The 23,181-nt window shown below is 45.2% G+C and overlaps 4 protein-coding genes across 4 annotated transcripts; 2 read left to right on the top strand and 2 right to left on the bottom strand.

The window, feature by feature from the left end:
* The first annotated feature begins 114 nt into the window (after positions 1 to 114).
* Positions 115 to 2,229, top strand: LOC124671709 (pentatricopeptide repeat-containing protein At3g20730-like). The gene is made up of 2 exons (XM_047208049.1): positions 115 to 739; positions 1,088 to 2,229. Exons 1-2 carry the CDS (start codon positions 115 to 117, stop codon positions 2,140 to 2,142), a joined length of 1,680 nt encoding a protein of 559 aa, XP_047064005.1. The 3' UTR covers positions 2,143 to 2,229.
* Positions 2,230 to 3,484: 1,255 nt separating this feature from the next.
* On the top strand, positions 3,485 to 5,695 carry LOC124675650 (peroxidase 1-like). The gene is made up of 4 exons (XM_047211710.1): positions 3,485 to 4,017; positions 4,092 to 4,280; positions 4,433 to 4,601; positions 5,142 to 5,695. The coding sequence occupies exons 1-4, from the start codon at positions 3,793 to 3,795 to the stop codon at positions 5,573 to 5,575; spliced, it is 1,017 nt and encodes a 338-aa protein (XP_047067666.1). The 5' UTR covers positions 3,485 to 3,792; the 3' UTR covers positions 5,576 to 5,695.
* Positions 5,696 to 8,253: 2,558 nt separating this feature from the next.
* LOC124677095 (zinc finger BED domain-containing protein RICESLEEPER 2-like) lies at positions 8,254 to 11,981 on the bottom strand. The gene is made up of 4 exons (XM_047213093.1): positions 11,934 to 11,981; positions 11,290 to 11,635; positions 8,998 to 11,133; positions 8,254 to 8,799 (listed from the first exon to the last, which is right to left on the bottom strand). Exons 2-3 carry the CDS (start codon positions 11,627 to 11,629, stop codon positions 9,002 to 9,004), a joined length of 2,472 nt encoding a protein of 823 aa, XP_047069049.1. The 5' UTR covers positions 11,630 to 11,635; positions 11,934 to 11,981; the 3' UTR covers positions 8,254 to 8,799; positions 8,998 to 9,001.
* Positions 11,982 to 16,373: 4,392 nt separating this feature from the next.
* LOC124674256 lies at positions 16,374 to 22,794 on the bottom strand (the record flags this gene model as incomplete). Its single annotated transcript, XM_047210295.1, is given in 18 exon segments — positions 16,374 to 16,953; positions 17,539 to 17,695; positions 17,782 to 18,000; positions 18,085 to 18,371; positions 18,529 to 19,840; positions 19,924 to 20,081; positions 20,167 to 20,252; positions 20,548 to 20,615; positions 20,705 to 20,748; positions 20,832 to 20,904; positions 21,008 to 21,087; positions 21,166 to 21,259; positions 21,367 to 21,540; positions 21,671 to 21,733; positions 21,815 to 21,881; positions 22,106 to 22,194; positions 22,548 to 22,602; positions 22,685 to 22,794. Coding segments are annotated over 18 exon segments (3,447 nt in total), but the record flags the coding sequence as incomplete, so codon positions are not given.
* Positions 22,795 to 23,181: the final 387 nt, after the last annotated feature.

Below are 23,181 nucleotides of genomic sequence, written 5' to 3' on the forward strand. Positions count from 1 at the left end.
CTTTGCCACCATTGACCAACAACCCAACCAGAGCTCCACAGGAAGGAAATTTGCGTGCTCCAGCAGGCTGAGCTATTCACAGTTAGAAGCCACCGGAGCCGCGCGCGCGCGACAATGGCCCTTGTCACGAGCACGGCGGCATCCGCCAACGCCGCCGCCTTCTACTACTCCCTCCTCCAGAGCTGCATGAGCTGCTTCCGGCAAGGCAGGTCCATCCACGGCAGCTTCATCACGTCCGCCTCCCCCGCAGACCTGCACCTCAGCACCAAGCTCGTCCTCTTCTACGCCAAGCACGGCGACGTGGCCGCGGCCCGCAGGGTGTTCGACGGAATGCCGCACCGGAGCGTCGTGTCCTGGACGGCCATGGTCTCCGGGTACTCCAGGAACGGCCGCCCGCGGGAGGCGCTGGAGCTGTTCGCGCTCATGTGCGCCTCCGGGGTCTGGCCGAACCAGTTCACGTACGGGAGCGTGGCCAGCGCGTGCTCGGCTTCCGGGTGCGTGCGGAGCGGGGAGCAGGTGCACGCGTGCGTGGCCAAGGGGAGGTTCGCGGGGGACATGTTCGTGCAGAGCGCCCTCATGGACGTGCACCTCAGGTGCGGGTCCGTGGGCGACGCCAGGCGGCTGTTTACGGAGATGGAGAGGAAGGACGTGGTGTCTTGGAATGCCTTGCTCAGGGGTTTTGTGGAGCGTGGGCATTGCAGTGACGCTCTTGGGTTGTTATCCTCGATGATGAGACAAGGTATGTGCTTCATCTCGCTATGTACTGCCATGAAATGTGTGCTTCCTTGGCTTGTTGCCTTATACACTGCTCTATGAACACCTCATATCCACGCCCTTTATTGTGATTGTAACATGTCATACCAATCCGTGCTATACCTGATTGATTTAATAATAATATAATATGATACTAACCTCGAGGCTATCTAAACACTAAATCTGTTACACATCTTTCATTACTATTTTTGACTGTCTAGTTTCTATTTGTGTCTTTTAGATGTTTCAGCTTGAATTTCTGTTATACTGTTGTTTGCAATTCAGCATGCATCTATCCTTGGTTGGTAGTCACTTACACGGAAAAACTTGACAGAAATGCTGCCTGACCATTTCACATTTGGAAGTGCTCTAAAAGCCTGTGGAGCAGTCAGTGTGCTCGGTAATGTGGAGCTGATTCACACTTGCATAATAAAGTTGGGCTACTGGGGCGAAAAGGTTGTTATTGGATCACTTATTGATGCTTATGCGAAATGCCGGAGCATGAGCAGCGCACGAGTGATATATGACTCCATATGTGAACCAGACCTTGTGTCATCTACTGCACTGATCAGCGGGTACTCCATGGATAGAAAGCACACTGAAGATGCAATGGAGCTCTTCTGCAATATTCATCGTAGGGGTTTAAGGATTGATGGTGTTCTGCTAAGCTCCTTGCTTGGCATTTGTGCTAATGCGGCATCTCTCAGCTTGGGGACTCAGATTCATGCTTATATGTGCAAGAAGCAGCCCATGGGCGACTTGGCATTGGACAATGCTCTAGTTGATATGTATGCAAAGGCTGGAGAATTTTCAGATGCCAGGCGTGCTTTCGATGAAATGCCCCATAGAAATGTGGTTTCATGGACTTCACTCATCACTGCCTATGGGAAAAATGGGTTTGGCGGGGATGCTATGAGCCTTTTCGATAGGATGCTGGAGGATGGTGTTAAGCCAAACGATGTGACATTCCTTTCTCTTCTGTCTGCGTGTGGCCATTCTGGTCTGATGAGCAGAGGAATGGAATATTTCACTTCTATGATGAGCAAGTATGGGATTGATCCAAGAGCGGAGCACTACAGTTCTGCTATCGACCTTCTTGGTCGCGGAGGTCAGTTGGAAGAGGCATGGAAGCTAGTTCAGAATATGGATATTGAACCCAACTCGTCAATGTTGGGTGCTATGCTTGGAGCTTGTAAAGCATATGGAAACATGCCTCTTGGTGAAACTGCAGCCAAGAATCTTTTCAGTATAGCTCCTGAGAGTTCTGTAAACTATGCTGTTCTTGCAAACATGTATGCAGAATCTAACTTATGGGAGGATGCTCAAAGTACAAGAAAATTGATGGCTGAAACATCTAGTGGAAAGGAAGCTGGTTGCAGTATCATATAAAGATTGTGAATAAATTTCCTCTCCAAGATATTCAGACGATGGCAGTTTGCCATTGACAGATGGTACGCCTCCGCAACTTTGTATACTCTAAATGACTTTGGAATATTTGCCCTTTTTGTTCAGCAGTGCAGGGTAAGTGCACATTGTGCTTAATGATAAAACTTTTGTATAGTTTGCTGATTTTTTATGATATCTGTTGGGTTACATTCCCTACGAATTCATGTCTTTTAACTTTTGCCAACTGTAAAAGGTTTAGGTTTGCAAATGCATGTTTGACTCATAAGATCTTGTCAGTACTCTCAGTTACTCCATTGTATTGATTGGACAGTTACAGGATTATGGAGTGTTAAATCTTTTCTTTTACTTCATGCTGTCTTCATCAATTGGTACCTATTGGGGATAAACCAGCTTGTTATCCCCTTCTGTACATGACTATAGGATGATACCATGTTTTCTCACTCTACAGTGTCCATATATCTTTTGATGTGGATAAAAGTGTTGAGTATTTTTTCATATAGGTTTTCTTAGAACATTAATTTTTCAAATAGGTGAATACTTAGTTATGACAGTCATCTGACCCTTCTTTTATATGTAGAAGCTGACAGTGCCAATATCATGGCCCTTATCTATTGTGTACACTTTGTTACTGTTGAGTGAAGCAGACCTTGCAACTAAATTGGTCAACGGAAAAATGTCTTATCATCTCTTGAGAAACTAAAGCCAACAGGTTTCAGTTACTCAATGAATAATTAAGTATGTTATCCAAACCATGTGCTATTGACTTACTTTTTTCGTTTACAATGGTTTATCTCACAAAATATTTGATGACTACCTCTGATCTAAACTGCAAACATTTAAAAAATATTGTTGAAAATGGCATGCCATTTTATCAGTATCATGTAGTAGTATGTCTTGACTGATACACCAAGTTTTCTCGGTCATGAAAGAATCATAGAAATGAAACTTCTTTTTTGTTTTTAGTTTGCATGCATTTGACGAGTGATTACTACTCTAGCTGTCATTATGCGGTTATTCCTTTTTTCATATTATTTGCTTTGCATGTTGCACCTGTTGATATTTATTAAGAAGATTAATTGAGCCTTCAAAATATTAAAGTTAGGGCTGTTAACAGCTAGCAACTTACAGTTCAAGTTTTTGTGTGGCACTTTTTAGGAACATGCCATAGTCTCTGCATCATCTTAAGAGTGTGGATTAAACTAGTGCACGGGTCACGAAGGATGGTCACCATTCATCCTTATCCCATGCCTATTTCTATCATAGTTTCTAACTGGTAGATTAGAGGTCCTTAACTTCTGAATATGCTCCCTGGATGCCTGATCCAAGACTTGCATGCATTCTTCAATTCTTGTCCATGCACGCAAGCCACAGAAGTCTCAAATACTGATCTTCAAGCACGTGCCAAAGTCTTCGGTCATCTGCTGGCTGCATTACATAAGAAAATAGTGCAGCTGTAAGGGCATGTAGGCTTGTACAGCCACTATACTAATATTGAGCAAAATGGCTTGCTTAGTGTTACTTATGTGCAACCTAAGCAACTGTACTATAAAGCAGGTTGTGAGTTCTAGTTCACCTCAAAAATCATCAAGGGTTGTGCAACCCCATCTTTGTAGCTAAGGGTTTACATTGGTCATGCACAACATGGCTTACAGACTCATCTTTGGATTTGTCATTCCTCTTGTCCTACAATCCTCGTTAGTGTTATGCAATCCACCAGAGTTGAAGGTTGGCTTTTACCAATACACATGCCCATATGCAGAGGTCATCATTCGTGATGAGATGACCAGGATCATCTCCCACGTCCCAAGCCTCGCCGGCCCTCTGCTTCGCATGCACTTCCACGACTGTTTCGTGAATGTGTGCACACATCTTAGTCTGTTCTGTTTCAGTTGAGTCCAGAGGAGATGTCCTGAACTGTTTGTGCTCTGCAGGGTTGCGATGCTTCTATTCTGCTTGATAGCCTACCAGGGTTACCATCTGAAAAGGAATCGATACCGAACCTTAGCCTACGAGGTTTCGGCACAATTGACCTTGTCAAGGCAAAGCTGGAGCAAGCCTGCCCTGGAGTGGTCTCCTGTGCTGATATCCTAGCTCTTGTGGCAAGGGATGTTGTAGTACTAGTAAGTAATAGCAGTTCTGTTCATTAATATCAGTTCATTCTTCAAGTAAGAGAAGCAGGCCAACAATGGTGGCAAAAACCACACAGTTTTGACTGCCTTCACTTAGTTTGATTGTCTTTTATGTATTTACTTTCATTTTCACTATGCAACAGACCCATGGGCCTTATTGGGATGTCCCAACTGGGCGGAGAGATGGGATGAGTTCAGTAAAGGATGACGCTTTGAACAACCTACCTCCACCCTTTTTCGACGCCACTCGTAACCTGTACCAGTTCTTCATCCCGAAGGGCCTTGATGCCAAGGATCAGGTGGTACTGCTAGGTATATTCTATTCTTCAGGAACTAAACTCGATGCATTATCTAGTAAACTACTGCATCCTGCCTAGTTTTTGTAGCCTATGCTCCTTTTTGCTGTAGTTTACTCAACTTTGCTGATCCCAACAAATCTCTAGTAGTATTCCCCGATAAAGGTGCTTGTAAGCAAGGTAAGGTATGCATGTACCAAGTCAACGGAGATGGGAAAAGCAAAACTATGTGGTTTTCACTTTTCAGCCCTAGTAATATTGCATGATACAAAACCAGGGTTCCCTTTGTTCTTGAAAAAATAAAGCACATCTTTTACTAAAATTAAACATTCTTTGCTGCTTCATCACAATATTCATTTTGCACATGTAGAAGAAAGGGAGAAGAAAACCTATGTGGCATACAACTGACTAGGAATGTCCTTGCAATTTCTAAAATTCTCACATCTACAAAAATATATACGACAAAATCCTCTGAATTTTCAGTTCTGCAATTCACACTCTATCTGTATGGAACCATGGAAACTCGTATATAATATCTCTTGTCCATGCATCAACAGGGGGCACACCCTCGGGACCTCCCACTGCTCATCCTTCTCGGACCGGCTGTACAACTTCAGCGGCACGCTCATGCCCGACCCGTCGCTGGACAGGCAGTACGTCCCACGCCTGAAGACCAAGTGTGTGCCCGGCGACACTAGGACGCTGGTGGAGATGGACCCGGGGAGCTTCAGGACGTTTGATGCGAGCTACTACCGGGTTGTCGCCAAGGGGAGGGCCCTCTTCACCTCTGACGAGACGCTCATGTTGGACCCCTTCGCCAGGGACTACGTCTTGCGCCAGGCGGCCGTGGCAGCAGAAGGGGCATACCCCGCGGAGTTCTTCGCGGACTTCGCGGCGTCCATGGTGAAGATGGGAAACATGCAGGTACTCACCGGCGAACATGGGCAGGTCAGGAGGCGCTGCGCCGCCGTGAACCTGATGTACATGTAGCTGGCTCCGTCTGTGTGATTGTCAACTCAGTATATTATCGAATGCCTATAGTGGTTAATTTCTGGGTGCGTAGGATTAGCACGGTGTCTTACGCGTGTACATTGTGTGTATTACTAGTAGTACTGTATTTGTTCATTTGTATGGCTGTTTTCTATCAAACATATGTATTGTTATTATGACTGATGTCTTCAAATAAAGTGTTTGCTTGGTTCTTTTCACAAAGAGATTTTTTTCTTTGAGAAAATACAACACAAAGAACTGGATTTGTTCATTTGTATGGCTGTTTTCTATCAAACATATGTATTGTTATTATGACTGATGTCTTCAAATAAAGTGTTTGCTTGGTTCGCCTCACAGAGAGAATTTCTTTTCTTTAAGAAAATACAACACAGGGAACTGGACTTGCTCTCTTCTTCTCCGTGGGCTGCACACACACAGTTCAGGAAACTTGAGGATGGGATGTACTAGCTGGCAATAACTTGTCTGGCAATTGGCAACCTTTACTTTGTGCATTGCATAGATCCTAGCTAAATGCTAATGGGTGAAGTATAACAACTCATTAAGCTAGCTCCACATGACCACACCATCCACTTGTCAACTTCTTGAAGAATGTCTCGCACTCCATTGTGCACCTCCTTTCCAGCTTTTTGGTCATATCCTGTAATTGTTACAGTTGTGGTGAAAAGCAGGCAGGGAATTTACAAAATAATTCAGGCAACTGAAAATTAGCAAATGCGTGATTTTGTATTCTTGTTAGCTCGAAACCTTATCCCTTTTCTTATGCACAACCTTTCTCTGCTCGCCCAATGATATCGTTCTAAGTTACCAGCCAAAAGAGAAGAATATGACCTACACCAAACCGCGAAGAAAACTTAGCTGGTTAGCATGGCATCTCGGTCGCTTTCTGTTCCTTCCCGACTCATCAACGAATCACCTCGTACGTACGCGCGCCAAGAAACGGTACTAAAACCTCTGCAACGTATAAGCGCAGACAGACGTACACCACCATGCATGCCATGCACACAGACGGTGATCAGTGATCACAAACCAATCAACCGAGCGTACACGCGCGCCGCCACCGCCACCGCCATGTCGGTGCCACACCCTACCGCCGGCGGCGGCCGCTTCCTCCGCCCGCTGCCGGCAGAGCGGCCGCACCTGACGCGCTGCACGAAGCTCATCTGCTCCGCCTTCCTCACCGCACTCCTGCTCGCCGGCGTGATCCTCTTCGTCGCCTACCTCGCCGTGCGCCCGCACCGGCCGCGCTTCCACGTCGCCTCCCTCGCCGCCGCCGGCCTCCAGCAGCCCGGCGGCGCGGTGGTCCTCTCCGGGCAGCTATCCATCCGCAACCCGAACCAGGACGTGGCCTTCTTCTACGACCGTCTCTACATGTCCGTGCGCTACCGCGCGTACGGCGATGTCGTCAAGGACCACGACATGAACGGGGCGATGCCCATGTACCAGCCGCCCAAGACCACGTCGGACCTCGCCTTCGAGGGCGTGGCCGTGCCGGCAGGCTCCGCCACGGCCGACATGGCGGCGGCGGCGGCGGCGAAGGAGGGAGGAGGCGTGGTGGCGCTGACGGTGAAGGTCCGGTCCAGGATCCGGTCCAAGGTGGCGTTCTGGGGGTCCCACTGGCACCCCCTCCACGTGGCCTGCGACGTGGCTCTGGGGCCTGACGGGCAGCTGCTGCCCGAGGGCCAGCAGAAGCGCTGCAGCATAGACTTTGTCTCCCCACTCGTTGGCGCTCCCCACGCCCAAATCCGGCGAAATTTTCGTCCGGATTGGATGAAGATTTGGCGTGGGGAGCGCCGAAGTTCCAGCCGTCCCCCCGGCAGGAAACCCCCAACCTCGACCATTTGGCATATTTCAAACAAATTCAACATAAAATTTAACAAGTTCGGCAAACAAGAGTACGGAAATTGCTGAAACAAAATCTCACCGTGCAATGGATTGTCGGCGAAGTAGTCGGCGTACAACATGCAGTAGCCCTCCATTCGCTGTCTCGGCTTGCACTTCCGGCGACCTCGTGCCGACCCACCACGTCGACGAGTTGCCAGTCCGGCGTACATGCTTGCCAAGCAACCAAGGATCATCATGTGCTCGTCGTCTTGGGCGGCTGCCGCCATCTCTTCTTGCATAAGCTCGACGAACATCTCGCTCCTCCTCTTCGTCCGAGTCCATGGCCGGCGAGGCAAATGGACGAACACCTGACGGGCGTGGTCGAGGCAACCCGAGCCGCGAGCGACGACGAGCAAGCAGGCCGGAAAACAGGCCGGCGGAAGAGCAGCCAGATAGGCCGTCGTCGAAAGACGGCGGAATATAGGCAGGTGGGGAAGGAGGGCGGCGGATCTCGGGCAACAAGCCGGCGGGGTGGTGCCGGCGGCGAGAGAGATACGAGGGGTGGGGGAGATTTTGAGCGACGTGGCGGTGGGGTTCGTGCGTCGAGTCACCGACAGATCGGGCCCTTCCCCGCTTTTCACTCGTCCGGAGTCCCCGAGCGCTCCCCGGGGGGCCGGGGGTGGCGTGGGCTCGCCGGATGGATGAAGGGCCAAATCCGGGCGAAAACGAGGAACCGGGGACGCGACTGGGCCGAATTTCGCCGTCCGGATGAAAAAAACGCTCGCCGGGGGCACGAGTGGAGATGCTCTAAATACACCGATGTTGTACTCGTTTGATTTCACAAGAATGGGCTGTGTCATTCCTGGAACCATTTTCCATGGGAGGCCACAACTGCAGTCTGCAGTCTCTACAACAGAATTATTTCCAGTTAGAAACTAGCATCCATTCATCCATCCATTCTACACGACTACACCCAGTGCTTCCATTCGAAACTCTACAACCAAGGCACACCGGCACTGAGGCGTTTACAGGCGAGCGAGTCGATATATACAGAAAATTACGCGCCGATGAACACGTCTCGGCAGACTAGAAAACAGGCCACGACAACAACCACCTGAGGGTTTCGATACAGCAACTGCCAGGTCGAGGAAATAAATTGGTCATTGTCAGCCTTGGTCGAAAGTCATAGGTAGATGTCCAAAAGCATATGTTGGGCGCCTTCCTCGTTCGGTAATGCAGCATATGGCAGGTACATTTGGGCCGAGAATTCTCCAATCCTTGGTCGAGTCATTGACTATCCACTCTTATGTGTTAGCACCAGAGCACTGATTTACTGGGTGGTATTTCAGTAAACTGAGCTTCCCACTGCCATGACAACTACCCTAGAAATAAGCAAGATAAACCAAGTTATTATCACTTGAGGAAAGTACATGTATGGTATAAGCAACAAAACACAAAACATTCCTAGTGGAAATTGCATACTATCCTATCAAGATGGTAGCATGGTTCCAATACAGAAAATAGATATGCAATTCAGGCAATATTTCACAGTAGAATGGAGCAACGCATAGGGATCGTACCATTTTATTTCATCCAATCTTGAGCACAAACAAGAGCTTCGATCGTCTTGATGCTCAATGTGCTGTGGTGCTTTGGAATTACTGGTCCACTGCTACTGAAGGCTGCTTCCGATTGAACAGCAGAGGCTGGCATGGCTAATATGTCCTGTGCCATGGCTGCTAGCGTCGGGTACTTCGTGGCATGGTTCATCCACCAGTTCAAAATGTCAAAATCGTCCTTCCGTGGAACTAGACCATCTTCAAGGTAGTCATCGAGCTCTGTAGATATCTGGCAACTTGCTTGTTCATTCAGATGCTGATCCCAATCATCTAACAGATCATCGGCGTCCAAAGCCGCACTATCTGAAGCAGTGCTTGGTCGATCCGTAGGATTGCAGTATTCATTGAACAGTTCCCGGACTGTTTCGCGGATTTCAGATAAGTAACTCTCTGAATTCGTGCCAAAAGCTCGTTTCAGCCGAAAATCAATGAAGCTGATTTTGAATCTAGGATCCAGAACAACAGGTATCGACAACCACAAGTATGAATTTTGCCAATACCCATGGAACGCTTCCTGCATCTCCATAACCAGTCTAGAGATTTCTCCTAGACCGTTCGATGCTTCTTCTTGCAGAACTGTCCTCACTTTCCAAACCTCATTGAAATATACATTTGCTGTGACAGAGCTAGGGCAAGAAATAACTTCAATGACGCGATAAAATGTCCTCAAAACCTTGCAAATAGAGTCAGCAACGCTCATATCTTCTGGATTCAGCACATTTTCAGAAGGAAACGACTTCTTGAACTGCAAAAGTACTTCAAGCCTAAAATAAAATTTGTGCCACCACTTAGCATCTTCTTGTGGACACTTCAAACTCATCTGTGAAATGACTTCCAGAAGCTGTTGTTGGGCCGATGGTGAGGATGCACGTGCCACAAAAAAATCCATTGCTGCATCACCAACAAGGCGAAGTATATCTGCTTGCCCTTGAGAAACAACGCTATTTAAGACGTCATCCAGACAAGCAATGTTGTATAGCATGCCTCTGATAGGAAGGCACTTCTTCTCCATGAGCATTTCCTTCAGCTGCACCGTGTTTGCATTGTTCCTAACATCACCGACAGAAGTCAAGCTCAAAATCTTATGTTCAAGATTCCAGTCTCTAATTGCATCCCATATGACGTTGTATGATCCACTCTCTGATTCTGAGACAGCAGCCTCCTTGCAATGTATTATTCTTTCCAAATTTGTAGGCGAGGACCAAAACATGCCAAACTTGATTATTACTCTGTGAACTTTCCAGTCTTCACCAATAAAATGTGCTGTCAAACAGAGGTAATTTACTGTTGCCTCAGGTCCATCAGGAGTCCAGATGCTTGCTGACAGAGACACACGTCGGGCTGAAAGTGTAATTATATCCTTAAGATTTAGCTTTTCCTTTTGAAATAAAGCAGTGCAATGTTCCTCCATAACATCACGAGAAACTGCGTCAACCATAGGGTTGAGGTTCTTTATAAACCTTCTCATTTCTTCATGCTCCACAACTGAAAAGGGATACCCATGTAAAATTATCATCTTGGCTAACTCCTGATAAGCTGTTCCTTTATCAAACTTCCTGGCGCTCGTGTCAGTTGAAATGTTCACGAATGAAGTCTTTTCTTTCTTCACGCTTGTACCATCAGATGCTGGTGGGAACTGATGTGCTGGCACCATTTGAATAGGACGTATTATAGGAGCTGTTTCACCCGAGCTACTAGTCCTGAAGAGCTTGTTGGAGTATTCTGCAATCTGAACCTTCCCATTCGTCAAGGCAGGCGAGAGCTCATCATGCACCCTGGACTTTAAAGTAGGTGCACTCGAAGGGTGAAACTGAATCTTCTGATGATTGTGGACACTTCCACCACGCCGTCCTGGGCAGGTTAGAAGATGCCGGCTCAGATGGCTTCTCCCTCCAAACTTATTTGCGCTGAGACGTTTTTGGCAGTGAATGCAATCCGCAGCCTGGAGCTTCCCCTCGACGTGGACGGGCACAAACTCCTTCCACACCTTCGACTTGAATCTGCTGGGAATTACTGAACCTATGTCGTCAAGCGTCTCCGAAATGATCGCGTTGACCGGATCAATCGGTGAAACTGGACTGTGTTCGTTCACCGAAACTGCGCATAAAACGTGCTATAGTTCAGTTGCTTTGACAATGGCACATGCATATCTATGTATCCGAGATCCTAAGCTTACACCATGCAAACTAATAACAGAGAGCAACTAGCAAACTCAGTCCAACATGGTTTACAAGGGAAAACAGTGGAACGTACCATACGGGAAGTAGGAATCCTTCTGCTGCCGCCTCTCGGCCGACTCGGGCTTGCCGGGGCAGATCTTCTGGTGCCGCCACAGATGGCTGGTCCCGTTGGAGTCCTTGCAGCTGAGGCGGTTGTGGCAGTAGAGGCACTCGGCGAACTGGACCTTCCCGTTGAGGAAGATGGGCTTGTACTCCTCCCAGACCTTGGACCTCTTCTTGTGCTTGTACCGGAACGCGCTCTGGTGAACCGCAGCGCTGTGAACCCCGTCATAGGCCACCTCCACCTTCATGCCGCCGCCCACCTCGTGCTCGTCGGGGTACTCCACGACGTGCTGGATCATGGAATGCTCCATGGCTAGCTGCACAGTGAATACGAAACGAAAAAAAAAATGGAACTTAGTTTCTGCTGCTAGTAGAAGCATACGAGCACATTAAGCACATCGCACTGCGAAACAGCTACGAAACTACACGATCCGCTCGGAATTCAGACGAAAGTTCAAGGAAAATTTCCCCTAAATCCTAGTACACATTTGAGGTGGGGAAATAGTAATGGATCGCATCGATTCCGACTCCCAGAGAGCCCAAGTCGTCGAAATACGCATGTACGCGACCCAGATCAAAGAATTTCTGAAGGAAATCCGGTAGAAATCGGGTTACCTGAGATGGGGAAGAACCCTGGCCTGGCCTGGCTGGGGGAACCTCGCCGCGGGGGCCGGGGGAGAATCTGGGCACGATTAGGGCATGGAGTTGGATCTGCGGGCGGGCGGCGGGTGGGTAGACCCAGTTCGTGGATTTGGGCTGGGTAAGGGCTCGTTCGGTCAATATGAACTTAATTGGGCTGGGCTGGGCTGGGCTGGTCTCCTCGCGGCTTCTGGGCTTGTACTGCGTCTTCACCCTTTTCCCAGTTTTTTTCTTCTGTCAAAAAACTATTCCCCGCTTCCTTTCCTCCAACCCTTATCAGCATGCACAAGTGCAATGACTAGGTGTTATTTCAATGAACTTAATTTTGCCTGTCCTAAATTTTATCATATATCAATAAACAAAACTGTGATCATGACATGTAGCAAAACAGGAAAGGAAATGGATAAAGATAGCACATACAGTACATAAGAGAGAGCAAGTGCATGGCATCCTAATGCAACATATCCATTCAGTCTTGCCATGGAACTGGAATGTTCGTTCATAATAATTCAAGATGGTAAACATCTTACACTAACATAAATTAACAGCGTAACTATTCGATGCTACTACCAATTAGCTCCACATGTCTACAAAAATTACACCTCCAGCGTGAGATGATCAAAGGACATTACATAGCATTGTACTTTCCAAAACCAAGAAAGCCCATCTATAACAAGTACCATCATATGAGAGCAACCATGCATGCGTCCCAAAAGAAATATCAAGACAAGATTACCCTGGCAATAAGAAAATAAAAACCGCGTGCACTTAACCGCAGCGTCTCGCTAGCTACTGGATCGATGGGGCCTTGCAATTTTATCTCATCCAATCTCGGGTGCAGACGAGCGCCTCAATTGTCTTGATACTCAGTGTGCTCTGGTGCTTTGGGATTACTGGCCCGCTGCTGCTCAATGCTGCTTCAGACTGGACAGCAGATGCTGGCATCGCTAAGACGTCCCGCGCAATAGCTGCCAGTGTGGGGTACTGTGTGGTATGTTTCATCCACCAGTCCAGAATGTCAAAATCATCCGTTCTTGGAGCAAGAACCTCACCAAGGTAGTCATCAAGTTCTGAAGATAACTGCCTACTGAGATGCGAATCCCAATCGTCTAATGGATCATTATCATCTACATCCAAAGCTGCATCGCTTGAAACACTGCCAACCCTCGGCTGATTCATGCGGTAGTAGTATTCATTGAAAAGCTCCTGGACTGTACCGTGTATTTCAGATAAGTAGCCCACAGAATCTGCGCCGTAAGCTCGTTCCAGACGAAATTTCATGAACACCATCTTGAATCTTGGATCAAACACAACAGGTATTGACAGCCACAAGTATGAGTTTTGCCAATACTCATCGAATACTTCCTGCATCTCCATAACCAGACTAGCAACCTCTCCATGATCATTTGATGCCTCTTCTTGCAGAACTGTCCTCACTTTCCATACTTCGCTAAAGTATACATTTGCTGTCTGAGAGCAAGGGCTAGAAATTACTTCGATGACGCCATAAAATGTCCTCAAAATCTTGCAAATAGACCGAGCAATTTTCACATCTTCTTGAGACAGCACTCCTTCAGCAGGACATAGCTTCTTCAATTGCAACAGAACTTCAAGCCTAAAATATAACTTGTGCCACCACTTGGCATCTTCTCTAGGACATTTCAAACTCATCTGTGAAATAACTTCCAGAAGCTTCTGTTGTGCCAATGGTGAAGATGCACATGCCCCAAAAAATCCTTTACTATGTCACCGACAAGGAAAAGTATGTATGATTGTACTTCAGAAACAACACTATTTAGCATGTCGTCCACACAAGCAACGTTGTATAGCTTGCCTCTGATAGGAAGGCACCACTGATCTATGAGCATCTCCTTGAGCTTGGAGGTATTTGCATCATTCTTGATTTCACCAACTGAAGTCAAGCTCAAAATCTTTTTGTCAAGATTCCAATCTTTGATTGCATCCCATACGACATTGTAGGATCCACTTTTAGTCTCCGGAACACAAGCCTCCTTACAGTGTATTGTCCTTTCCAAATTAGTTGGTGAGCACCAATACATGCCAAATTTGATTATCATTCTCTGAACTTTCCAGTCCTCAGTGATAAAATGTGCTGTCAAACAGAGGTAACTTACTGTTGGCTCAGGTCCATCATGAGTCCAGATACTTGCTGACAGAGAGACGCGCTTGGAGGTAAGTGCAACTTTGTCCTTGGCTTTTATCTTTTCCTTCTGAAATAGAGACAGTAAATGTTCTTCCATGTCACTGAGAGAGACAGTGTTAGGCATAGGTTTGATGTTCTTTAAAATTCTTCTCATCTCTTCATTCTCCACAACAGACAAAGGATAGCCATGAAAAGTTATCAATTTGGCCATAGCTTGATAAGATGAATCCTGACCAAACTTCCTGGCCCTTATGTCAGTTGCAGTAGTCATACATGAGGTCTTGTGTTTCTGCGGGATTGTACCATCTGATGCCGGTGGGGATTGATGATCTGCCACCACTTGAACGGGCCGACTGGTGATGCCACTTGAGCTTTTGGTCCTGAGGATCTTGCATTTTGTAATTGGAACTGTCGTGGCGTACGATGACTTATTTTGCACCCTGGACTTCAAATTAGGCACCCTAGGCTTCAAATTAGGTTGACCAGAACGGTTACCCTTCTGATGACTGCGGCGACGCCCAGGTCGTTTCGAACAGGCTAGAAAATGTCGACTCAGATGGCCTCCACCTTTACTGAAGCGCTTGTGGCAGTAGTTGCAATCTGCAGCCTCCAATTTCCCATCAACATAGATGGGTGTAAACCCCTTCCATATCTTGGACACGAGTTTTCTGCTGGGAGTAAGTGAACTTATATCCTCAAGCGTCGCTGGAAATTTACAAATGTATCCAAAGCTGAATTATTTTCGCTCACCATAACTATGCAACAAAAATATGAACAGATACTCTAAGCCAGAGTTAAATTGTGTTACCAATAGAGCATACATGTATCCAGAGTTTCAGACCGCATTCTAACTAACAACAGGGCACTACTACTACTTAAGTTGTCCGGATACCGTGAGGCAACTAGAAGCCAGGTAGTAATAATGGATTAGAACCTGAACAAGTAAAAGTGAACATATACCATTTGGCAAGTAGGAATCCTCCTGCGGCGGCGGCCTCTCCGCCGCTTCCGATTTGGCCGGGCATGTCTTGAGATGCCGGCGCAGATAGCTGTCGCCACTGTAGCAGAAGCGATTGTGGCAGCTAAGGCACACTGCAAATGCAACCTTCCCATTCAGAGAGATCGGCTGGAACTCCTCCCAGACCTCGGACAGACTTTTGCGCCCATTGTTCAGAGCGCTGTCAAATTCCGCCACCACTTTGATGCTGCCATCCTCATGCTCACGAGGACGCTCCATGGCTTCACAGCAACTCAGTAAGTATGACAAAAAAAAAAAATCCATATCAGTCCATGAAGATGCTATGTCCGTACAAAAACAAAACACATCTCACTGCATGACATCGCCCATGGCCCCATAGATCAAAGGTCATATGAGATTTTCAATTCATACCAACCCAAAAATGAAAGCGTCCTTCTTGCTCGTCGGCCCAAACAAAAGGCACGTGCTTGCGGATTGAATTGAACCCTAGATTATCGAGCCATTGCACCCGAGCCTACCACAATCCGAAGCACCCCGCTAACCAGAAATCTCTTCCGAGCACGAAACATCACAAAACTCTACTAAAAATGGTACCTTCGTATGCAGGACGCCACACTGGCGTGAGGGGAAACGGGCGAGGGCAAGCAGAGCAGCGCGACGGCGTGCTAACCTGAATCTCCGGGAAGCGATCGCCAGCTCAGGGTGTACGGCCTCGCCGGACGGTCGCCGCTCATCGGCGAGGTCTCTGGGCACGCTGCCGCCCAATCTTCCCTCGTTTCAGTGGCAGGAATGGGCTTCCGCCTCCCGGAGGAGGAACAAGTACCCTAGGGCCATATGGGTTGGGCTGGGTAAAGGTGTGCACTGGGCCACTCTCTTTCAGGCTTCTGGTGGTTTTAGTCCTTACTTTGGGCATCCACTAAATCATGTGAATTTCTATTTTAGACGAGGCGTTTTTTGCTTCATCTCCAAAAAAAGACGCTCTTTAAAAAAAAAATGAGTTTTAAACGTATTTGAATTTTTTTTACAAATTCTGACAAAAAATCTTGACAGGAAACTGATTTTTGTTTCGCAGAAAACTGATTTTTTGTACTTGCACATTTTTATGTGCTCGCCTTGTTTCGCAGAAAACTGATTTTTGTTTGGTTTTTTTCCTTACAGAACTGATTTTTTTTGAATGCCCTCCGTTTTATTAACAAATAATTTATCATGATCAACTTTGAATATTCATATCGAAAAACATTATCAAAGCCTCCAGAAGGAAGCGAAAAAGTTCTGGTGTGGCAAACACTTTGTGCACATCTTACATACAAAGAACATGTCACTCTTCCTAATGACTACTTCGATTACTCACAACGCTACATTTCACCCCTCCAGCTACAAAATTTCCTGCTGCTTATTCCACCCACCACCTTTATACCCCCAAGGAACGTGTAACAAAAATGTACACAAAAGAATAACCGACAAGGAAGTGCACTATTAGCCGCTTCCCAGATTTGTACTGCCCCGGCCTGTACACAAAAATAAGAGGAACCCATGTACGGCTTAGATCAGAGTTCTCATTCTAGTCACCAGGGACTGCATGTTCTCGAGCCTGTCAGTCAGCTGCCTGATGTCCTCAGCGGCGAGACTCTTATCATCATCCTCGCTCGTCGAGTGGGAGACGAGGGACGCGCATCTGGCCTTGGATTCTGAAATGTCGCTCTGTAGCGAAGCGATTGCTGCTTCTAGGGCCTCTTTTGCCCCCACGGTTGTGAGTGGGTTGAGCCTTGGAGTCCTAGGGGTGCCAACGCTGCCAAAACTGTTCTGCCTGCTGAGCCGAGTAGGTGTGAAAATGTTGTCCATTCCTCCACTTCCTGCAACAGCACAATTTCATAAGACACTTGAAGTTAGTAGGAAAATGGAGATTCAACCCCCTCCCCAGTGTAACGAACCAGAAGTTTGTAGCAGAAAGCGTGTAACAAAGATAAAAAATAATAATACTACGAGATTTTGGAAAAAGAAGGGAAAAGCAAACTAATGAAAGTCAAGAAAGATAATCACTGGATCGAGGATTAGGAAAACAACAAGTGGTGTCCACTGCACTGTACAGCAACCTGCAACGTAAACTCTCGACAGACCTTTTCGATCACTAGATTGTTGGTTTTAAATATGATGAAAAATCATGTCCTGCTGAGTCCCAACTACCACACCTTTTATATACTTGCAGCGCTACATTAATAACCATAACTAGCTACATACTCCCTCCGTCCCACCATATAAGACGTTGACTGCATGTGATGACCCTACCAGGGAATTTGATTAATAAATTCCTATCCAAGAAATTGCAACAGCATATATCTTTCCATTTTGCATGTTCTAACTTCTAAATAATCATAAAAGCAAAAGGTGCAAAACAAGAAGAAAAACCCAACACCACACAAGCATAGTACATTCCATACCTAGGTTCTTCAGCTGTTCTATAGTTCCATGGCCAAGAGACTTATCAAGCTTAAGGACACGGAGAATTCCAGCAGTGATCCGGCCCATTGCATCAGCTTCCGATCTGCAAATCATGGCAAGGTGCTCTAGCTCTTCTTTTTTTGCCACGGCCTCAATCTGCATGTTCAAAGGGGTATGAATAGTTAAGGCAACAGCTGTAAGCTCCCAGCAGGTTTTGACATATTATGCGAAAGTGTTCCTACCGGTTCTTTAACGGAAAACTTGACATTATCCATCATCCACTTTGAGCCCTCAATCTCGTCTTCACCAAGGACCATGGTAGCTTCAACATCAACGCCTTGGTCACCAATAGCATTTGCATTATTAAATCCTACGCCTGATTGATTATTATTCAATTTTCCATTTCCAATGAGTTTATTACTCAAGTGAGGTTTTATTGCTTGTAAACCTTCAATTCCAGCCTGCAGGTACCACCAAATATGTGAAGTAGACAACAGAGGAGAGCACCAAACTCAACTACAAATTTAAGAAGTCACAATTATTACCGTAAAACGCTCCACCGGAAATTTGCTTCTGTCCAATATCTTCTCTGCACCTCCCAAGTTAGGTCGGTCATTGCTTTTGCCTGACACGTGCAGATTCCTGAAGGTCGTATGCCAACATTTATCTTCTCTACTAATATGGTCACCACTATGAGGTGAAGACCAATCTCCTACTTCTTCTGTCCCTTCAAGTGCGAACAACCAGTTTCTTAACTCAACTGACACATCAAGATCATCTGGCACCCCCAGATCAAACTTCGAATTGCTGTCATTGTCTTCGGATGTTCTTTCTGTCATATTAGGGGATAAGAGGAAAATAAGAAACACTTCTCAAAAAAATGCAAGAAAATCTGAAATAAGGGCTTGTAAATTTCCCCGTGTATTGTTTCAGTAGTAATAGTAACTAAATTAAAGCTTGTTATGATTTAGAAAGTTGCAAATGCTTGCCTTCCTTGTCCGTGACATGGGATGGTGTGAACAGTTTCCCAAGTGGGCCAGAAGATAAATCATTCAGACCTCTCAAGAGGCCTTCCCCTGGACCACCATCAGGACCTAGAATACCGAAACGATGCAGTAATGACTCGGTATAACTCAGTCCACCTCCAAGACGGACACCAGATACCTTAGCTGATACATTCAAGCTATGGCACTCCATGTCCCGCATGTCGTAAGGGATTACATGAGTGATGTTTATGTCAATGAATTGAGCGTCTTTAACCTGGTGTTTGCTGCGATGATCAACCCAAAATACTGCTCTCATCTTGGGATGCCCATTTTCACACACCCCAATATTATGTTCACCCATCGCGGCAGTGCCATTCTCATTGATTGTAGCACTTTCTCCTTCCAAACAATTAACTGAGACAGTTTTCCACATTAAGTTAGTTGTGACTGCAAAGGCACCACCTAGAGTGCGATGAGAAACTTTCAGGTACAGATCCTCTCCACCAAACTGAACCAATGGCATATGTAGGTTTCCTGCTGACAAATATTCCAAGAAATTGAGCTGGAGACTATTCATAGTTAAGCTCACGGCCGTATCGCTGGGCAGTTTTTTCTCAAAATTGTCAACTGAAGGCTCACTATCTTTGCCGGACCTGTTACCTTTGCTAACCTTTGAAATTCGTTCTCCAACCTGTCCAAAGTAAGTATAGAGGCCCAGGACGAAAAACAACTGCTCAACTGAAGTGTTGGACGTGAACTGTTGGAAAGCAACACCAATTCTCACAACACCCTCTGGGGGTGGCAAATCCAACAGAGGGCTACCATCTGCAGTAACCATTGCTGCCTCAAATCGAATGTCATCTAATTCAATACATTGCAACGAATTTGGAGAGGGGTCCCTAACTGCTCTCTGTTCTTTTGAAGTACTAGAGGTTTCAAGCGAAAGGCTCAGATGTGAAGCTCTACTAACCCACTTCCTCTGGCTGGCATCAACAGGTTGATATTCCCAAAGAAGGAAGCAAGCTGGATCTCTGTCAAGGTTTAGAAGTGTACACTTTGCCGATGGTGACTCACAGAAGTATAGGTCCTCTACATGAAGTCTTGCTCCTGAAAATGCTGACTGCGAGCAAGCGGTCTTAGTCCCACTGCACTTCGCTATTTCTTCAGCATCTAATGGAACAGATAGATCAAACTCTTTAAGAGAAAACGACAGGCTATTAATGGAGGAATCAGCAACTGTGGCACTGTGATTGGGCACAACTCCATCAGCTAAGAATGAGGCGATTCTTAAGCAAGATTGTTCCTGAAGTGTTACCTAAAATGCAAAGTTGCAGGTAATTTTTATTCAAACAAAAAAAAATAACAATAGATTTTGCTGTTAATGTTAAGAAGACACACCATAAGAGGCTGGCATGTGATGACTGTTTTCGAAGCAAACTTTGGAGGTGATGGAGAAGGAGTGATCTGAAGACAATAAAGAGAAAATAAAGGAATTCCAGCCGCAAATTCCAAAAACTGATTTCCAAATGGATATATTGGAGGACAAAAGTTTTGACCTGATAAAGTAACATAATAGATTAGACCCACAAACCGTTGATATTATACTAGTAGCACAAAAGCGAAGGCATAATCAGTATTCACCAAAATCAGGAATAGGCAAGGGTTCCTGTAGAACGGCTTGCATAGAGGGTTGTATCAATGTGCATGGAGGTCGAGAAAATGTGTCCCTGTAGAAATAATAACCACACATGAGACCCAGCAAAGGTAAGAATTATATCCATAGCTCAAATAAATCATATATCACTGTTATATCAGAAGTTCATATATTAATTTAGTTACAAGGAACCTTTTGTGAGTACCCTATATTCGGCATTGAATCCACCAAAGTAGCATGAGCAATACATAAATATACATAAATATAAACGTGTACTGGATTCTCATTTAAATTATGAGAGTCAGTAAATAACTATAAACTTCATGACTCACGTAGTCTAGTCACTATAAACAAGTTACATATCTTACCTTAGAAATAGCCCAGAAACCTTTATGCAAGACAAGTTTTTTGAACTCTCCCCATCTGAGATGCTAGCCTTTAAAAATAATTAGAGAAATAGTTGTCAGCATGATGCAATCAGAAAAACGTACAATAGTCAATAGATTGACAAGCAAAAAAGGTTACCCGTGAGAAGAACAGCGATTGCACTAGAAGTTCAAGCTGAAACTCTGTCAACACAAATAAAATTAACGACAAGTCACTACAGATAACTATAAATACTATATTCAAAGATGATGGTGCTAGGTCTTACCAGCATCTTTAATGCAGAGGAATATGTGATCTACAATAAAAGATACCAAGGAAGATCCTGCTGCTTCTGCATGCTGGTCAAAATAAGAACACACATAGTAAGAATGCATAGAATATCCATATATCTGATAGTCCTGCTAAATCAATTATAGAAATTACACAAGAGAAAAAAAAAACCTGTTGAGACTTTGGATCTAAATCTCCTCTATTTAAGCACGCAGAAACCCCAGTCATGAATCGAAGAAAGGCCCGTAAACCTGACCAAAATGCATTTTAGGTTTGACTGGTACAAACAGTAACTGAAAGCTTAAGCTTCATGGTCAATAACGATTTACCAGGTTCACTTAACGCAGGAACGATAGCTTCAGTAATATGCAACTGGACCTCAAGGCCTAGTGGATTGTTCTGCTCTGTTCGTTGGAGAGTGATCTGATGTTTAACAAAATGTATAAGCCAGGAAGCCGAGACAAGTAGAGCTTCCAACATCAACTAACAAATTCTGAAAATCCACAAATCATATTCAAGAACTCAAGCACTCACATTAGCCTCCCTGATATTCCTTCCAAAAACCTTTCACCGCCAAAGAACATTCGCTTTGCACCATCATCATCTCTCTTGTTATCTTGACTGCTTGAAGAGTTAAATCGTGCATCGGCGAACATGTCAGGATGGGGTAACAGATCAACTGACAGTGACTGCCATTCCAATTTCTGTGATTTGGAGAAAAAATATGGGACATCAGAAATTGTGTTTACTATGTCTTCACATTATGTCCCAGCACATTATGTAACAGCACAAGTAAACATTAATTTGCTGCCAGAAACTAGGAGAGTATCAAACCTTGAACACATAAATGAATCCTGTGCTGTTGGAGAAATCTCTTGCTTCTTTCAAATTTACAGCCTATATAGTTGATATTTCAATCAGGTGGCCCAAAACAATGATTTTAAAAGTTCAAGTACAACTTAAATCTAGCAAGAATACCTGCCATTTTTCATTTGTTGTGTACAGAACAAGATGACGAAATGTGATAGCCGCTAACGGAGGTGACCTGGAAAGGATTTTAAAAATTAAAAATCCCTGTCCGCACACATGAACAATGCATCCAGTTTTATTCGAAGAAAAATATAGGAAAAAAGGGATATAAAGTAAGTCATCAGGCAAGCCCATTTGAAAAACAAAAATCCACTTCACAAAAAAGAAAAAAAAATCAAAGCTCATTGGTCATCACAAACAAAAAAGAACTGAATATGAAAATAAGTCATCAGAATATACCATGTTGCATCTCCTTGGCGACGAGCTCCTCCATGTGTTTCCAATAGCAGGTTCACGACACCTACTTGTACAGTCATTCCATCTGCAATCTAAGGCCAGCATAGCATATTAAACCCACTTGTATTTCAGAATTTGCAATGATATATTTCTTCAATTAATTTGCCTGTGATCCATAATAAGGACACAGTTGCACAATTATAAAAATTACCATCGCAAAAACAAAAGGTGTAGACGTGATCACAGAGGAAAGACCAGAACATAAAGCAGAAACTCAAAGCCTAGAAAGATTGGATTTAGTATAATGAAAAACATGAACCATCTTCACCATTTTACAGCATAATCATTTTCGCCAAAGCAGTCATGAGTGGTCTATGGCCTTACAGATAAACATTTTAAAAGGTGTATGTACTAATTACTGAACATTAGGTGCAACGAAACCAACCTTGTCAGCATATCCATAACCAGTGCTTTTAGCTGATGATGGTGTTGACGCATTGCTATTAAAGAAGTCGAGAAAAGTACATCAGTTATTGAATGGTCAGATAATGGTAGAAAACCACAAGCCAGAAGAATTGTAACCTGGTAGGGCTGGAGAGATTTTCTGAATCGTCCTTCTCTACAAGCACGAGATCAAGCTTATCGATGTTCACCACGATTGGCTCCACTTGCACATTTGACACTGATGGCAGCTGTAGTGATAAACAAAAGAATCTAACTGTTAAACCTGAAAAAAAAATATAGTACATCCGATTGACGAACATAACTGCCTGTTAAAATGCCAAGCGATGCAATTATGAGTAGATGTTAGAAATGACAGCAGCCACAGTTCCATGCCAAAGCCACGAGTGCAGAGTATTGCTTCAGAATCATCAGTTAACCAGAAATACAAACATCTCGGCCTAAATTTCGAAACCCGCAACTAGAATTCAGGACGATGACGGTAAAACCCGCAGCATCATCACAAGTACTCTACCGAACAGGCGCAAGAGTGACGAATTTACAGCGATATGAGGAGCAATTCACCACAATGCGCTCCTTGTCAGTTAAGCCCTCGGGAGTAAACAGAAGACATACGA

The sequence above is a fragment of the Lolium rigidum genome, chromosome 7 (genome assembly GCF_022539505.1).
Source record: "Lolium rigidum isolate FL_2022 chromosome 7, APGP_CSIRO_Lrig_0.1, whole genome shotgun sequence".
Lineage (NCBI taxonomy): Eukaryota > Viridiplantae > Streptophyta > Magnoliopsida > Poales > Poaceae > Lolium > Lolium rigidum.

Excerpts from the sequence above, each read along its gene's own strand:
- LOC124671709 (XM_047208049.1), top strand. The coding sequence starts at position 115 with ATGGCCCTTGTCACGAGCACGGCGGCATCCGCCAACGCCGCCGCCTTC. Across the intron at positions 740-1,087 it reads ATCCTCGATGATGAGACAAG|AAATGCTGCCTGACCATTTC; the intron begins GTATGTGCTTCA and ends AAAACTTGACAG.
- LOC124675650 (XM_047211710.1), top strand. The coding sequence starts at position 3,793 with ATGCACAACATGGCTTACAGACTCATCTTTGGATTTGTCATTCCTCTT. Across the intron at positions 4,018-4,091 it reads TCCACGACTGTTTCGTGAAT|GGTTGCGATGCTTCTATTCT; the intron begins GTGTGCACACAT and ends TGTGCTCTGCAG. Across the intron at positions 4,602-5,141 it reads GGATCAGGTGGTACTGCTAG|GGGGGCACACCCTCGGGACC; the intron begins GTATATTCTATT and ends CATGCATCAACA.
- LOC124677095 (XM_047213093.1), bottom strand. The coding sequence starts at position 11,629 with ATGGAGCATTCCATGATCCAGCACGTCGTGGAGTACCCCGACGAGCAC. Across the intron at positions 11,134-11,289 it reads GGATTCCTACTTCCCGTATG|TTTCGGTGAACGAACACAGT; the intron begins GTACGTTCCACT and ends TTTTATGCGCAG.